Source organism: Coenobita brevimanus, chromosome 106 (genome assembly GCF_032717465.1).
Source record: "Coenobita brevimanus isolate Jiangsu-jjx chromosome 106, ASM3271746v2, whole genome shotgun sequence".
Taxonomy (NCBI): domain Eukaryota; kingdom Metazoa; phylum Arthropoda; class Malacostraca; order Decapoda; family Coenobitidae; genus Coenobita; species Coenobita brevimanus.
In genome coordinates, this window is record NC_137059.1 from 5,183,271 (window position 1) to 5,202,066 (window position 18,796).

At 41.3% G+C, this 18,796-nt stretch overlaps 1 protein-coding gene across 1 annotated transcript in view; it reads left to right on the forward strand.

Moving 5' to 3' along the window:
- Klp98A (kinesin-like protein 98A) overlaps positions 1 to 8,081 on the forward strand; it is a 62,749-nt gene extending 54,668 nt beyond the window's left edge. The window contains exons 22-24 of the mRNA XM_080285370.1: positions 6,113 to 6,211; positions 6,536 to 6,619; positions 7,935 to 8,081. Coding sequence (XP_080141496.1) covers positions 6,113 to 6,211; positions 6,536 to 6,619; positions 7,935 to 8,081 — 330 coding nt within the window. The remainder of the gene's footprint in view (positions 1 to 6,112; positions 6,212 to 6,535; positions 6,620 to 7,934) is intronic.
- The last annotated feature ends 10,715 nt before the right edge of the window (positions 8,082 to 18,796 follow it).

Genomic DNA, 18,796 nt, shown 5'->3' on the forward strand with positions numbered 1-18,796 from the left:
TGTTATGTTTTAACCAGAAGAGCATTCTCAAAAGTGTAAGTACAGTAATTCCTCGATTATCTGATGTACTAGAGCCAAAGGCATATCCAGATATGGGCAATGTTTGAATACAGAACAGTATCCTCTGCTGTAACCATACCCAGCCTACTACCTATACCCAACCCATATGTACAGTACCCCTCTTAATTTTGGCAGTGTTCTGCAGTCTTTTGGCTGTTTTTAGACATCAAAAAATACATTGCAATATGCAGTATAATCCTGAACACTAAGAAAACAGTGCAAAAACAACAAACCCCCCCAAAAAACTACAAATATGCACAGTAGTCCTTCTAATTTTGGAAGTGTTCTCCAGTCTTTTGGCTCTTTTTAGACATCAGAACACACATTGGAATATGCAGTATAATCCTAAACACTAAGAAAACACTGCATTAAAAGAAAAAAACTAAATGTACAGTACCACTCCTGTTTTTGGCAGTATTCTGCAGTCTGGCTATTTTTAGATGTCAGATACATTGTAATATTCACTATAACCCTGAACACTAAGGAAACAGTGCATAAACAATAAAAATTATTAAAAAAAGGACACAGTTCACATACCACTCAGTGAATGGCAGACAGACATTGTAACCTGCCAGGCTGCAGCAGGCCTACGGGTATCCCATGTGGTCTAGTGGCCAACACTGCCACTTAGGAAAGGTCAAAGAACTTCTCCTCATCCCCCATCTGCTGAAGCCAGCCAATGAGTGGGGGACCTGCAGCAAGGTGATGGGCCACCTCAGGACTCTCTGAAGACAGCCGCAAGCTCATATTTAATGGCGACTCAACGGCTGTCACTGTGCTTGATTGGGTCCGAGAGTTAAGACTGGGGTTGAGAGGGTGGTGTTGGTGGTGGGGAGAAGGGGTTGACACTCGTGGGGGTGACGGGCTTGAAGAAGGAGTTGATCTTCGTTTGATGATAGGTGCAGCACTTGTGTCAGAGGATGACAGCGTCCCTGACTGCCAGCAGATCCATCGCCAGCTTGAGTGGCACTAACTCCCTGTTGCAGTGAGGGTGCTTAGCATATTTGAGCACCTGCTCGATGCTGGCCTGTAACACACCAAGACGAGGGAGTGATGGAGTGGCAGGGTGGCCAGAGTCAGGGTCCTCGTCCTCATCCTTGTCCTTGTTGCCTTCCTCTGTCGGACCTGCAGAGACAGCAGTGGCGATCTCCTCATCAGACAACATCTGATAACCTGGATCACCGCTGTCATCGTCCAACCAATTGCCCACGTCGTCGACATTCACACACTCGCCTGCTTTTCCGAGTCATAAGTGGAAATTGTCCACGTCAAATCCTTCAAATTTGTGCACGGCCTCGCATCCCTGAATGAGACAGGACCAACCACTTTCCAAGGTTTTTATGGAGACTTCCTTCCAGGCATTGGCCCAGTTTAACACTGTAGACTTGATGTTGTAATGCCGCAGATTCTCCAAGGTCTGTTCCCCACGTGTTTCGAATCCTTCCTTGTCCTCAAGTACCATCATCACCTCGTTGAGGAACCTCCCACGGTACAGTCTCCTAGCTACCATGATAACACGTTGGTCCATTGGTTGAACGAGAGCAGTCACATGAGGTGGCAGAAACATGCACCTAATACGACGGTTATCAGCAACCAGATCCTTCTCCAACGGATGCACAAGGGCATTGTCGAGGATCAGGAGTACCTTCACCTGGCTGTGAGGGATACCAGACTCCTCTGTTTGATAACAGATAACCTCCTTGACAAAGTGTCTGTGGAACCAATCTCGGAAGATCTTTGCGGTAAACCAGGCCTTCATAGAATGATACCTCACAACAGGCAGGCTATCCATCGACCTACGGAGACAACATGGCTGTTTTGCACTTCCAGCAATAACGAGTTTGAGGCAGTGCATCCCGTAAGCATTGGCACACAACACTAAGACACGTTTGGACAGCTTCCGACCAGGCACAGTTTTCTCCATCTCTCGTGCCAGGGTGTTGGTGGGCAAGGAACGGAAGAAGAGGCCACTTTCATCAGCATTGTACACTTGACCGAGAGCAAGGCCCTCCTTCCCAATCAGGCACTGCACTTTCTGGGAAAGTGGCTCAGCATCCTCCACTGCCACGTCCAAAGCCTTGCCATGTGCCTTACAGTCAGTAAGTCCATGCTGAAGTTTGAATTGGAAGAGCCAATCCTCGGATGCCTTGAAGTCGTGCATGTTGTGCAGGCGTGCAAACTTTTCAGCTGCAGCCTTCAACTCGGTCCCACATACAAGCATGCCGGCTCCCCATTCCTGGCAGAACCAAACTAAAGTTGACTGGTCAGTGCTGGTGGGCTGGGACATCACCTTCCGGTCGCCTTTTCGAGTATTATCACCTTAATCCTATCTGTACTGAATCAGCTTGTCCCGTGATTTCTTGATATCATACATGATTGAAAGGGCCAAGTCACATTCGTGCAGAATGCTTGAAGTTGGCCAACCTGCTTCAACCTTGCCCAATATCTCATGCTTCTTCAGAGTCAAAACCCCCCTCTTGTGTTTTTCGGGTGGTGGGGCCATCATTACGCACACGAGAACACCGCAGAGGAGGATGAAGGCCTGCAGATGGTAGGGCACTACCACAAACTCAACAGTGGAAGCTGCCATTGTTTTACCCCGCCCAAGCACATCCACACGCGTAGAGACAAAGGCAGGAACTGAGGTGCAGTAGCGCTGGGGAGTGTAAGGCTTTACCATGTCTCTACCCTTGCTTGGCAATGAGCATGCAAGCAAAAAGCGGCACACTGATCTACGAGCCCAGGGGTCCTTTTTGCTCGCCCAGGCAAATGCCATAACATGGCAGAAACACTGGGTCCCCTTACATCATGGGCCTAAGGAGTGGCTGAGTGATCCGGACGGCAATGCAACTTTTACCATTTGGTAAGGAGGCGGATGGCAGTGTGTGGCCGGGAGTTTCCGACTAATCCGGGCTGCCGGGGGATTTCGACCCTTCGATAGGGAGCTAGACAGCCATTCGTGGTCAGCCTGTGGGTTGTGCTGTGTTTTCCTTATGCACGGCCAGAATGTTATCGGTGATCAGGGTGGCCGGGGGATTTCGATTATTCGGTAGGGAGCTGGACAGCCTTGTTTGCTTTGCTTGTGAGTTTCAGTCCATTACCTGCACGTGGACAGAGAGGCCGTTGAGCCACCCAACGGCTTTTTTTACTTTGCAGACCGGCTGGCCGACCAGGGGGACCAGGGGACTTTGGCCATTTGATTGGGAGCGGGACAGCCTTTCTTGCTCAGCTTGTGGGTTACGATGTTTTCCCCATGCAGTGCTGGTATGTTACCGGTAATTGAGGTGGCTGGGGGATTTCGACCATTCAGTAGGGAGCCGGACAGCCTTGTTTGTTCTGCTTGTGTGTTATGGTCTATTACCCGCGCGTGGACAGAGTGGCCGGTGAGCCACCCAACGGACTTTTTGACTTTGTAGGCCAACCAGCTGCCGATGCTGGAACTTTTACGTCTGGGTACAGACAAATAAATCTGGATACAGGTATAATAGAGCCTTGGCATAACATCTGGATACGGAGTGTCTGGATAATTGAGGGATTACTGTATTTTTTATTTTTTCAGTTATATGTGTTTATTGGAGCATTCACAAGCATTCACAAAAACATCAGTATTTCTTCTTTTTTAAGTTATGGCAATCAGAAGAGCATCCACTGGAACATAAGTATTTTTTATTTTTTAAGTTGTTGTTTATCAACCATGGTCTGTCTGTCTGAGCGGACCTCATCAAAATTTGTGGATGTTTGTGACTGTTGGGCTTCAAAAGTAGATGTGGATAAGAGCAGTGATATTTGTTTAGAGAGGTGACATCATCATCATCATCATCATCATCATCATCATCAACCAATCCTACATTGCCCCATGAGGAGTGTAGAAGCCCGGGGCTAGGCAGTTGGTCCCGACATTTACGATGAGAGTGACCAGCCTCACTCATCCCTGAGTGGCATTACATGAGCAATCAACCCCAACCACCCCTTAGATATAAACCTTCACCGGCTCAATCCGATTGGAGTGCAATAATTACCCGCTAAACCACCAGGCGCCAAAATTTGGTTATATGGTTACCACTCAGCGTAGTAAATGGTTTCCTGGTGCATAGGAAACCATTTGGCTTGTCACTTAGTGTAGAGTCACCCACAGGCTGAAGGAAGTGGAAAGAATGAAGGAAAGAAAGACAGAAGAGGGAGTGTAAAGTCACCCATAGGCAGAAGGACAAGGAAAGAATGAAGGAAAGAAAGACAGAAGAGAATGGAAGGAAAGAAGGATGCTGAGAGCAGCACTACATCGAGTGAGTGGATGGACACGAAGTGATATGGGTGAGGGAGTTTGGAGTACATGGTTACAGTGACTGAGAACAGAGGTAAATGTGCAGTGGAAGTAGAAAGTAGACTGGCATAGGGAGATGGCTGGTGTTAAAAGTCCGTAATACAAAACATTGTTCTGCGGGAGGCTTGAGGGAAGAAATTTTATTGCCTACATTAACCTGTGAGTGTGAGACTGTGGTTTGCCTTGAAAATGAAAAGTTAGAAATATGAGTATTGGAAATGGGTTTATTGAGGAATGTATGTTGAGTGCGGGGAGTGGAGAGGATAGGGAGTACAGTAATCCTCGCTGTAACGGACTAATTGGGGGGAAACCTGATCTAATAAAGCCGATAGTCTGTTATATCTGATGTCCCCTCCCCCTGTCCCTAGGATTTCATGCACATTTTAAAAAATGAAATAGTACAATGGTATATTCTAGTACTGTACTGAAAATGAAAATTATACCCATTTTGCACTCTTCGGACGTATAATTTCACCATTTTGCAGTTTATTTCACATCCTTGCCGTAGCGCCTCTTAATGACTAGTATAATATTACTATAGTTTGTTATTACAGCTCAACAGTCATGGTGGTGAGAGGGCAATTTAAGAACAGGTTGAAGTAAGAAAGGTAGGAAACACATGCATTGCACCCCATTTATCAGGCTTTGTTGGTTATAGCCAATGGAAGTTCGGTGGCCTTCTTAGTGTCCATTAAATTTGACACTGGGGTCCATTATAATGAGGGTCTACTGTAATGTGATTCATGAGAGACGTAGAGTAAGGATATCTGTGGATACCAGGGTGGAAGAGAGTGCTTAGATGGTGTGAAAATATAGTGAGAATGAGTGTGAATTTGGCAGTGAAAAGGGTGCATTTGAGCAGGTTTAAAGATTGGAGGAGGCAAAGGAGAGCAAGAACAAGGTGGATAGACATGGTAAATGAGTGTTTGAGAATGAGAGGTATGGAAGTTGATGAGACAAGAGAACTGACAGTGGACTGAGCTGGTTGGAAGACTTTTGTATGGAGTGTATAACAAGGATTTGGCACCCTTTAATTCCCAGTGAAGCGATAGTCATTAGATTTACACCAGCTAGTAAGCAGTGTGAATGTGGATGTTTATGCCTGTGAGGTGGAGTCACAATTTTGGTGGCTTGAATGGTATGTGAATTAGAGTGTGGTCCATTTAACTGGGCAAACATTTGTTAGTTCTCCCTCTGTTACGTTCTTCTTGTTCTCTGGACCCTATCTTATCCCATCCTTAGGTGGAAAAAGAGATCAGGATAGTGTTGATGATGATGATGAATGGCAGGAGGAACAGCATCATGTTTAATTTGCTTATGCCTACAGAGTCATTCATCTTTGAGATGAAGTTTTGTGAATGATGGACAGTTGAGTGAGCTGGTTGCTGATTTATTTCATGACATATTTTATTTCCTTTTGATTAGCTACATCCAGTTCATTATAATGATGAAGTATATTTAGTTATGATTTTAGGCTGCTGTAAGCAGAGTTGAACTTAAATTTTTTTAGAGGATGTTTATCCAGATTTGTGTCTTCCTCCTTCTCCAGTTTTTGTCATTCATACCTATATTGCCAATTATTACCAACCCATACACTTGTGATAATCAGGTAAGGAAAAGCTGTACTGTGTGATGACAAATACATCATGCTTGAGAAGTAACTGAGTCAACTTAATGGGCGTTGTCTAGTGTCCTAACATGTATATATACAATAACTGTATCATTCAACAGGTGAAGATTGCAGCAGGAAGTGATTCTTGGACAGTGTTCAGAAGATACAGAAGATTTAGGGAGCTTCACATGTACATGTGTCATAAATACGGAGCTCCGGTAAGGGAGATTTATGAATTTTGTGTTATTTTCTCCATGTAAAGTTCATTATTATATGGCCAGGACCTTCCATCTTCCACTAGGCATCAGAATGAAACAGTGTCAATTTTCATTGCACATTTCACTTTCTCCACTCTGCTGTAATATGTCTGTCTGTCTGTTTATCTATTGCAAGATGCCATAATCCTGTGAGGGGTGACCACAAAAATCGTCTATGTCGCCCTGTCCCCCGCCATTTCACTGCCCTGCTCCCAGCTCACACTGAGTATATTTTTGAAAACATTTTGTAGCAATGTAGTAAGGTATATGTGATGTTCTTGGCAGGTTGAAGAATTGTACTTCCCCCCACGCCGCCTCTTTGGCAACTTCTCAGAACGGGTGGTGGCTGAACGCCGCGGCCAGCTGGAGGTAAGCATGTCATTTTTTCATTGACGTTGACTGCCTAGCAGATATATATATATTTTTTTGTATTTTTGCTAAACAGCTTTCTAATACTGTTACTATGCAATTTGACCACAGAGTGAGAATTAATGTCAAAGGAGGAAAAAAAAAGAAAGTCAGGTTGAAATTTAAAAGAGGCAACAGTGCAAGCAAATGATGCCAAGATATGGTGAAAGAAAATAGGTGAGAAACCAAGGTTGAAAGTTAAGGAAGCAGAATGACTGACTAATGACTAATGATGAAATATTCAGTCCCTTATCCCTGAGGTCACGCTGACTGACTTCATTCCCAGGTCTTTTTTGATCTGCCTCTCGCAACCCTACCCCCAACATTCACACTTCTGACTTTCCGCATCCAGTTGTCATCCTTAATCCTCTTCACATGCCCAAACCATCTCAATCTTCCCCTCCTCATCACAGCACCAGTACACTACAGTCCCATCCATCCTCTTAACTCTTCAATGTGAAACCTAGCCCCCCAAGGCCTCACAGTTGAGGACACACCACACATCCATCTAACCATTGTCATTTCTGTATGTTTGACTCTACAGATATCCTCCTCCTTTACTGCCCAGGTCTCACAACCGTACAACATTGCACTCCTAACGCATGCCACATGCGATCCCATATCACGGAGGGAGATCCCCCTCAATGTCAGGAGAGGAAACAGCTCCCTGATCTTCCTCCAACCACTCCTTACCCCAGCTACAGAGTTAGCTCAAGCCCCACCTCCAACACATAGCATGTCCCCCACAATAACAAAACTCTTCCACACACACGAGACTCACCAGCAAGATAAGTCCTTTCATACTTGATACTTTCTATATCCTTTCCCCAAAACACTGCACATTTGAAATCAGCATTATCTTGGAGTCTACCTTCAATACCTCTACATCTATTATGCACCCACTTATCACAAATACTGCACAAGGTAGAGTTACTTTCCACACCTGTGTGGCTAACCGCACATGGCCACTGCTGCTTTGACAGTACTGCCACCAACCCTACATATCATCACTTTTGTTTTAGCCAAACCCATGTATGCCATTCCATCTCTTGATTTCCTAAATCTTTCCTCTGCCTTCCTTTCATTCACTGTAATCAACACCAAGTCTTCAGCACCAACATCAACACTGTACTTATAGGTGGAAAAGGTTCTGTATATCATTATCTCAGACAGAAATAAGACTAATGACATACAGTGTGTACAAAGATACTTACCACACCCAGATATCTTACCTTCCATTGTTGTAATACATATACTTTACTGGTATTTGTGACAGGTGTACCTGCAGCAGCTAATTGTGTTATGCAGTGAGCTGGAAGGTTCCCCTCTGTGTGGCTCATCCCCCTCCCGCACCACACTGGCCTACTTTTCCCCTTTCTTTCAACGAGGAGTGTTTGAGACTTCCCGTCACTCCACCAGCTAGCTCACTCAGAGTAACTGTTCTCAGTATGAAACCTGTAGTGCTTTTGGGAAGTGTGCTGACAATGAGGTGCTTCCCAGGTGGTAGCCATGATATGCTAAACCCAAACATTGATCTTGGCATTTGTTCAAATTCTATTTTTTTATTTGTATGTTGTAAAGATGTATAAGATGTATCCATAATACAAACTATAATGATTAATTAAGTTAGTTTTAAGACTGCATAGAAATTGTCTTGTACATAGTCATAATATAGTAGTTTTTATAGAAGTGCAGACAGATGGTAGTTTTATAAAATATTTGCGTGGGTATATATTCCTTAATATGCAGTTAACTTTTACGCTTCAATTCACAACTTCATATAAAAACCAGTTAAAGCTAAGTTAACTACAAATTCAGTAGATATGTACAGTAAAGGACAGTATCATCAAAACAGTATTCCATAGAATCAAGGAAGCATTAGTGACAAGCTTTGTTATTCATATGTTAATGCTACAGTAATATGCACTGTCCCTGGTTCAGAGGTTTTTATTAGTAATTTGGCTGTTAACTGCATAGTTTGAGCAACTATGGATTCATCATCGTCATCATCATCATCTGGACCTCCTTTCCCACCCTAGGGCAGGGTGAGGAGTAGCAGCATTCAGACAGCCCAAGTCTGCCCAGTCCAATGGGCCACGCTTCCATTCACTCATCATTCAAGCCCCCGGAATCCTAGCTCTATCTGATATGCCAAAAAACATTCACCACATTCTGTAGCTTCATATAAACATATCCGATAGAGTCAACTGTGGAACATCTAAAATATAACAGGTTGTACAGTAGTTGTTAAAAAGAAGCATAAAAGGAATACAGTGTTTTGATACCATACCTATCAGGGAAAGTATTGTATGAAAATGTTAAAGCAGTAAATGTTAAGCATGATGTTTAGCAGCAGTGGGATCTGGTCCGTCAGTGCTATATGTCTACCATTATGTTAGGCAAGCTGCGTAACAGTTATGGCACCTGATCCATCATGGCTATATGTCAGTACTTAATGCCTAATCAACCCTTATCCAGTAGATTACAGTTGTCAGTTGTACCTCAGGTAGCTTATGACCTTCATACAGGGACTCACTGCTCTGTAATAATAATAATACTTAAAACTGTTGAAGCCAAGAGAAAGTTGGTCCATTGTGTAAAGTATAAGAAGCATATTTAACTTTGTAAACTTAAATGAAAGATCATGTTATTCATTTTCTTACATATTAGTTTTAAATTTCTCAGAAGTAAGTGGTTAGATTACATATACTTTCATGTTTGTTAAGGACTATGTTGTCTAGATGTGTGTTATGAACAAAATTATTTTTTTATTTCAGTAAAGTATGTTTTAGATAATTAGAAATGTATGGTCTGTTAAATTGTGCATCGTGATAAAGAAAAGGATTTTGTATTGAATATTAAGAGTGAACCTTGTCCTGTATATTGTGATACTGTCCCAGTTTTAAGATCTTTTTGTTTTGTTATCATCATGGTACTATCCTAGCTTTAAAAAGCTTTAACACTTTTAAGTAAGCTAATATGTTATAGTACATTTTATGATACCTTTTAACTTCAGTGACCCCAGAAATGGTGGTAGACTTTAGATTGACTTCTGTATGCAGTGAGGTATAGAGTATGCTGATCTCTTGGTCTTAGTAGAGAGTAACAGTTACAGGAGTAATATTTTACAATTAAAGGCAGATTTTAGGGATATGGGTACTTTACATTAGTTTTTTATGACCCAATGGCACAAAACATACCTAAATAATATTATCCTTAGTGGGAAGAGTATGACGAGGGCTGTTATACTCTTCCTACTGAGGTTACAATTCCCTAAGAATGCACCTATATAGATACTATTTTCTTCCATTGCCTGTAAATACAGTTTCCTTTCCAATGCGTAAATTCTTATTGTGTAAGCTCCCTTAAGTGACTACAGGTTATTTATGTTGTAATGCTGTCAGGGGTGTAGGTCAGTCTTCTACCCTTAACCTCTGCACTACACGTTATGTATTTTATATCCTATTATTTCTACCACCAGATGATTTTATTCGGCTTTTGGAGAGTCTTTTTGAACATGAAGTAGATATAGGCTTCATTAACTCATTCACTTCTAGAAGTTTGTCCGCATCGTCATTTCCAGTTTTACATTGTTTTCCCTCGTATCGTGGAATTGACAGGTTCACCTGATAGCATTGCTCCACATTGCTCTGGTCTGTGCCAGCCGTCTAGTAGTACGTCTACATCTTAGGTCATATCTTCCTTATTCTACCTCTATGTTGTCTGCTCAGTACCTTTATTTCTACACCACCTGATCCAGCCTCCATGGTCCAGCCTCTTAGCATGTTCGGACCATCTTGATCCCCTTCTGTTCCTGATGCTGTACACTCAGAGCCATCTTCTCAGTTCTTCTGAGGATGTCCTACCATCTGCCTTTACCCCATATATCCAATGGATCATTTTCATGATATTTCATTCGTCTCATTATACCTTTCTCTGTTACACCACATGTATCTTTGCTCTACAGTGACACTAATAACACAGATACCAAACACTTTTATGGACAGTGAGAACACTCACAGTGTCAGAGTGGGCAACAGCTCTCTCAGCTTTTTCCAATCATTGAACATTTTGCAATGGCACTATGCTTGGCAACATCCTCTACACTGATGACATCACCAATTCAGCAGAATTTGTACACACCTCCAGTGACTCATCTTCTTTCACCAAGGAGCTTATTGATTTACAACTGAGTGGTCTGGCTGTGCCCCTGCATCTGCTGTATGTGAAATTTACTGCCAGCCTCGAGTATCGTCTAACATCATTTCTCTTGTACTCTTAATGTTTGCAGCCAGTACAGAAGATACTGTTATTACCCACACCTTGGCTCGTACCACCATAAGGTCAACTGATATGTCTTTCTGCTCCATCCAGGAATACCTGTATGATTTTTTCCTTGCCCATCTAAAGATTATAGATTGGCACAGGAGTCATCTTGATTGTTAGCTACTGGTGGTAGACTTCATGCTATTAAGCTTGTTATCTCATTGGTCGTACATCCCTAGGTACTGTGCTTGCTATTGGGACATGGCATTGGTATGTCTAGGGATTGACCCATACTGTACATGTCAAGCCCATGGGCATCTGATGTCTGGGGATCCCTCTATACATTGTTAAAGGTGTGGCATATCATTGTATGCTCACCATGTTCTCAGTTGTCCTCTTTTTAATGCTGTCTGTTATAAGTCTTTCCTTTCTTTGTTGTGTCTTGACTGTCCCCTGTCATTTAGCTCATGTTTTGAGTAAATCCCAGATGTAACTGTTGACCCTTAGTGTTGTTTTCAGCTTCTGTGTGACACATATGTGGTGTTTAATCACCTAGTTTCCTGCCTTATCTTGCTTGACTGCATCTTAACTTGTCTTGATTATGTCGTACCATTGTTTTTATTGTTTTTTTTATCTATCATGTTTCCTTGTCATCTTTTGCCATTTCTGATTCACTGTCTGTAATGTATTCTTCTTTTGAATTAGTGCCACATAGCTTATGATACCTTGCACAAAAAATCCATTATTCAGTTTGGTACAACTCTTTTTTAAGGATAGGTGACTGTATAACCCTGGTGGCATTACTTAATTGTAAAATCTCTTATTGCATCTTAGTCCCATCACCCTGATGACAACCCCCCCCCCCCAAGGAGTGGTTGGAAGAAGTTCAGGGAGCTGTTGCCTCTCCTGACAATGAGAGGGCTCTCCCTCCATGCTAAGGGATCTTTGTTTGCAACATGTGTTAGGAGTGTAATGCTGTATGGTAGTGAGACCCGGGCAGTAAAGGAAGAGGATATTCACAGGCTCAAATGTACAGAAAAGACAGTGATTAAGTGGATGTGCAGTGCGTTCTTGAGGGCGAGGCCTGGGTGGGCTAGGTTTACAGTGGAAGAGTTGAGAGGTAGGATGGGACTGGAATGTATTGGTGTTGTGATGAGGAGAGGTAGATTGAGGTGGTTTGGGCATGTGGAGAGGATGGGGATGATAATTGGGTGCAGAAAGTGAGAAATGTTTACATTAGGGGTAGGGTTGCAAGAGGTAAACTGAAAAAGACCTGGGATGAGGTAAGGGAGAGGATGGGGATGATAATTGGGTGCAGAAAGTGAGAAATGTTTACATTAGGAGTAGGGTTGCAAGAGGTAAACTGAAAAAGACCTGGGACGAGGCAATTGATTGTGACCTCAGAGATAAGGGACTGAATAGGGAAGCTGCCAGAGATCGAGCAGCATGGAGAGCCGCCGTTAGGTGACCAAGGCCAACGCATGCAAGCATGTTGGAGACTTCAGAAACAAAACAAAAAAATGTATGGGAGGGACTTTTTAAATTGAGTTAAATATTGCCTTCATTTACCCAGTCTGTCAGGGGGTTCTCCTTAGCAGCTTGATTTATTCACAGGAACATAGACTTTTCAAACAAGAGAGGTTAGATATAGCCTTCATAGACTTTCACAACAAGAGATCTCCCTGAAACTGCATAAAATTAAATAGCAAGAATAGGTTAGAAACGTATGCCACAAGATTGAAGGAGTTCATTCTTGATTACTATTTACAATGTTGCATTTTCCACTGTATGCCTGTATTTTGTCTCTTCCCTTCTTTGTAAAGTACTTGATCCATTGTCGTACCTGTCAGAGCTGTTATTGTATTTTCCAGTTTTATTTTATACAGCATGCCAGTAATCCTAATGTTCCATATTTCTTTACCATTGTTAAATTTACACATAACATCCATGTTGTTATTGGACTAATTTTCTGTTATGATATCCCAAGTACCTTATATGTGTGCAGTGAAAATGTTTGTATCTCTGTCTTCATATTGATCGAAAAAAATGTGAAATTTATAAAATTAAATACATTTCATATATTGTAGTTGTGAATCATATTGAACTGTTTTTACAATACAGGCAGGGTTTTTTAATTCATCTCCTGAAAAAAAGAAATCAAATTCACCCATCTAAAACAAATGCAAAACTAAAGCCCACATTTCTTACTTCTTGAGGTTGTGGAGGTGATTTCGGTAAAAGTAATGGAACTCTGCCAGATGATATCATTAACTTGCAGTATAGGAAGACCTTTGATTTTAATGGGGTTGTAGCTTATCTACTATACCTACTCAGACCAAACAGTACTACTTAGCAACAGGAAGACCCTCAAATCTGAATGTTACATGTAGTGATAGTGAGGAATCCATATCATGACAGCCATCAGAGGATAGAGAAGCTGTAATTCCAGTATGTAACATCTTTAGCTGTCAGTCAAATAAGTTCATGCTTCCTTCTAAAGGAATCTACATGTTAAGATTAGTTATGTTACATCTGATGTTTTTATGGACTGGAAGTTAAACCAAGTGCCAAAACCAGCTAATTGCCTCACTGCAGTTACTGGAAACTGTTGGGAAATAATAAATCGGAGATGTGCAGTAAGATATGTAATAATGTGATAGAGTCAGCTTGGATGCTGACTATGCACATGTGGCTGAATGTTTCTTGCCTGAGAGTGATAATTGTGTGGCCAGTCACCAAGCTTGTAGCCACATTTCAAATGATGGTAGTATCTCTCATGGTTGATGATAGTCAACCATGTATTGTACTAAATCGTTAACTCCTTCAGTATGGTTGGTAAGGAATGAATACTAGAATATGTTACATGAGGCTTTATCAGACTGGTGCAGATTAGTAGTGACTTAAACACCATCCCCAGAACTAGTGCCCAATGTTTCATGCATTTCAGGAACAGTCTTTTGCAGTGAAGTTATTTCAAGCATGAAGTCTAAGCACCTCTGTCCTTGAATGTTGGCTATGTCAAGATAGATAACTCACTATCACTACACTTGTGAGTGATGATTAGTGGTGCCTTCCCAAATGCCAGAATGTATGATTGTGCTAATAGCTTCAAAATCTGGGTAATAATAAAGAATACATTTTTACATAATTTTGTTAATGATGTTTGCCATTGTAAAATCAGATACTTTCCTGATTCTACTGTAAATCATTGAGTTCTGATCCAGTTATTTCTACAGCAGGTAAACTGATTTGATTATTGGTTTATATGGTTGGATAGCCAAATACAAGTATGGTAAAAGAAATGATCCAGTAATTGCTTTGTCCCAATTTTGTCAGATTAGAAACATTTGCCTGTGGAATGCACTTGTGTTAATGACTCCTACTGTAATCTCTAAGAATGTAATGCAGTAAAGTATTTAGAATTATTTAGAATCTCAGCGTATAAATTAATATTACATATATGCATACAGAGCTTATCTATGCCTATGATGTATTATTAAAGTGATTATGACTTTACTATATAGTATGGTAGCTCATATGATGTCTGCGCAGATAAGGGAGGTATAGTACACAGAAGCTGCTATCATGGTGGCTTCAGTCAAGGTTACATGTAATATAGTATAAGTGTGAATATAAATTGTTTTTTATTTTGTTGGTGTTTTTAATTAAAGTATATACTGTGAATGACAGTGCTGTCATGGAACACTTGGTGAATTTCAAAGTCTGCAGATATATCACACAGTGTGTGTACTGTATATTACTTCCTTATTCATAACTAAACTATAAATTTGTCACTTGCAATCCTTGTTAAAATTAACAGTGAACACAGTAGTTACATGATGATATTGCACATGGAATATATTTTTTATGAGTTAACTGTTTCTTTGATATGATCCAGTCATCTATTCTTTACAGTATTTGTGCTGACAATGAAGTATTATTCCATTTATACTCGTATTTATAGCTAACATTTTTATTATACAGGACTGACATTATCTATTACTGTACTTTTATGTTTTGTATTCAGTACGCTTCATTCATTCTAAAGGCATATCTGTGTTTCCATTCCAGGTTTTAACTCATGACATGGGTGCAACTGTATTTTTATGTCTTTTATTCAGTATGTTTCATTCATTCTAAAGGCATATATGTATTTCCCTACCAGATTTTAACTTATGACATGGGTGCATTTTTTTTCATTGTATTTATAATAATGTCTGGTTAACAGTATTCTGTATAAGCACTAGCAGTAAATTATATTCTTCCATTTCTTTTGTAATTAACATAATGGTATGTAAAGGGATTCAGAACTACACCTTTGTTACCTAAATATTTCAGGATCATGGTGTACTGTAGTGTGCCACGTCAGTGTACAGTAAGCAACAATAATCGTGTCGTGAAATTTGGTGAAAACATAAGCTAACGGGCTAAGCGTCTGGTACATTCCGCCGTCTGTCATATGGACGATTCATAATGTTTCACGAGTTACATTTAATATTCGGACAAAACCGCGACACGACTACTGTTGCTCACTGTACATTGGTCAATCCATTTTGTATTGTTCATACTGTATTTATATATTCTCGTATGTGAAAGAAAACATTCATTTATTTCAAGGAGAACATTGCATTCTTATATTGCTCTGTAAATTTTCTTTATTCATTCATCATACATGATATTCTCAAGGCAGGTTGAAGAGGAATGAATCATGGGTATTCTTTTTTCTGAATCTTTATGTAGCATACCTTGCAAGCACTTCGAAAGCATTTTAAATTACAATATTGGTGATGAGATCCTGCAGTTCAGTTTTTAAAAATATAAAATCCTAAAATTAACCATGGTGTTTCTTCCAACCAACCATGCTTTATCTTCTTGCCATTGGGACATTTATGAGGGAAAATGACATCATTTCACTGAAATATCATTTGGCAGTTATTGGCACTAGTGGAAAAAATCCCATACATGTAAAGAGTAACCATGACTCCTTTAATGCTGCAAAAGGTGGTGTAACCTCCCCTGTAAGTAGACTGTAGCACCAGTTTAACAGGGCAGTACTCTCGAAGTGGATGGAAGGTTGGTGATGGGGAGAGTTGAGGCTCCTGTTTCATCAGCTCTCAGGACCAGCATCTGTTAATGAAACACTGAACTTTTTCAGTGTTTCATTAACCCAGAGAGTAGGCCAGCATACTCTCCTATAAATATTCCTATTAACTGTGAACACTAAACTAGATGCACATCACACATTACACTTAAGTGTTCCAAAAGTTTGCAAAAAATGACGTGTCAACTCCAAGCCTCAGAGTCCCGGAGGTGAAGGAGGGGGGGACCATAAAAACCCCCACCATTCACCTCTCTTCTGATGACAGCCTTGTGGGATGCATGGACCCATTGTCTGACTCACTCTCTATTAATTTCTGCAACATTCATGGCCTTTCTTCTAATTTTCTCTCTGTTGAACATCACCCTTCTTCCTCTAAACCACATCCTTTTTCTCACTGAGACTCAGCAGTCTGAGGCAACTGGTAGCAACACTTTTCTGTAACCTCCTACTTTCTCTATACTGCTCTCACTTCAAAGCCAAGGGTGGTTGTTGTGTGTATGTACTCAAAAACATATCTTGCCCTCCTGTTCCTGAACTTGAATGCTCTGAATTCTCAACACTGGTTTCAGCTATCTTGTTCTCTGACTATATATATATCTGAACTGTGTACTTTCCCCCTAATTCTACTGATTATGAACAGTTCTTTGGCTATCTTACTTCTAAGATGGAGCAATTCTGTAAATTTCTCCTTTCTCTGGAAATCTCCATTCTAGGTGATTTCAAGGTCCCAGATGACTGGCTGAAGAGTGTGATGGTAAGTGTATGTTGGTGGTAGGTGATAGTAACCATCATCCATTCACTTGATATAGTGCAGTCTACTTCTTCCTTCACCTTTATCACTTTTTTTTTTTTTCTGTGTATGGCCTCTCTCTTCCTATTTCTCCCATCATTCCTGTCACTTTTTATTACTCTTCTTTCTTTTTCAGGTGGCTTTACATTGAACAAGAAGCCAAATGGTTTCTTGTAAACCAGGAAACCATTTACAATGCCATATAGTAACCATATAACCAACCCATAAAACTATCTATCTATCTATCTATTGCCAGACGCCTCAATCCCGTTTGGGGTGGCCACAAACAAATTGCCTCCACGTCGCCCTGTCCCCCGCCATTTCACTGCCCTGCTCCCAACTCACACCCCCCTCTCTCATATACCTCTCCACCCCATCCCTCCATCTCATCCTCGGCCTCCCCCTCTCTCTTCCCCCCTCCACCTCACTCACATACACTCTCTTCGTCAGTCTCTCACCCTCCATCCTCTCCACATGGCCAAACCACCTCAGTGTGTTCCTCGTAACGCTTCCTATCACATCCTCATCCACACCACAACACTCCTTTATATCCACATTCGTCAGCCTCTCTCTCCATGTGATTCCACAGGCTCCTCTTAAATAACTCGTTTCCACTACTCTCACTCTTGACATGTGTCCTTCCAACAACGTCCAATTTTCACTTCCGTACGTTAGAGTTGGTATCACAATACTGTCATGTAGTAACTTTGTTACTTCCATGCTCACTTCCCTGTTTCTTATTACTGCTTCCAAATAACCAGCAACCATTCTTCCCTGCTGTACCCTTTCAAGCACTTCACCCTCCAAACCCCCATCCTTACTCATCACACTACCCAGGTACTTAAACGTACTCACATTTTCCAATTCCTCACCATCCAACCTCGCTGTACATTCACTGACTTCACCTCTCTCAAAGACCATCACTTTACTCTTCCCTACATTCACCTTTAGATTCCGTTTCTTACACACTCTCCCAAACTCATCCACCAAGCCTTGCAGCTCCCCTTCGTCTTCACTCAACAACACAGTATCATCTGCAAACAACAGTACAGGGAGTTTCCAAACACTATCCTCTCTCACCAGGGCCACTCCAACATCCACTACCCTACCTTGTACCTCTTTTATTACCCCATCCATGTACAGATTGAACAACCATGGAGACATGACACATCCCTGTTTCAACCCAACCTTCAAAGAGAAAAATTCACTTAGTTCACCATCCACACGCACTGCAGCCTAAGCACCATCATACATACTCTTCACAGCATTCAACAACTTCCCATCTACTCCATATATTCTTAAAACTTTCCACAATCCTTGTCTATCCACCCTGTCATATGCTTTCTCCAAATCCATGAAAGCTGCGTACAACTTCTTTCCCTTCTCTAGAAACTTTTCCACTAAAGATGTAAGAATGAATATCTGATCTACACAACCTCTTCCCTTCCTAAAGCCTCCCTGTTCTTCTCCAACTAATTTCTCTGTTCTTTCTCTAACTCTGTCAATAAGTATCCTACCATACACTTTTCCTAATATACTAAGAAGACAAATGCCCCTATGATTACCACACACTACTTTTTCCCCATTTCCTTTGTACAAGGGAATAATTATACCTGACTTCCAATCCTCCGGGACTGTACCTTCCAGGCCAATCTGCATAAAACAATTAACTCAAATGACCACCCGTTACGCAATTATGATGTCTGACTGTAGAAAGATAGATAGATATAAGGGGAAGGATGCCCTAGAATGAGGAATTATAGAGGCATAAAACTTTTGGACCAGATAATGAAGGTAATGGAGAGTCTTAGAAGGCATGATGAGGGGAAAAGGTGAATATTAACCCGCCCCGTACCCACAACGTACGATGCACGTTGCAACTTTTTTTCACGCTCGGTCCCCACAACGTACGATGAATGTTTTGTTATTGTAGTGTCCGTTGTTTGCACATTTTTCAAATTTAATGCGTGTTTTTGGTATG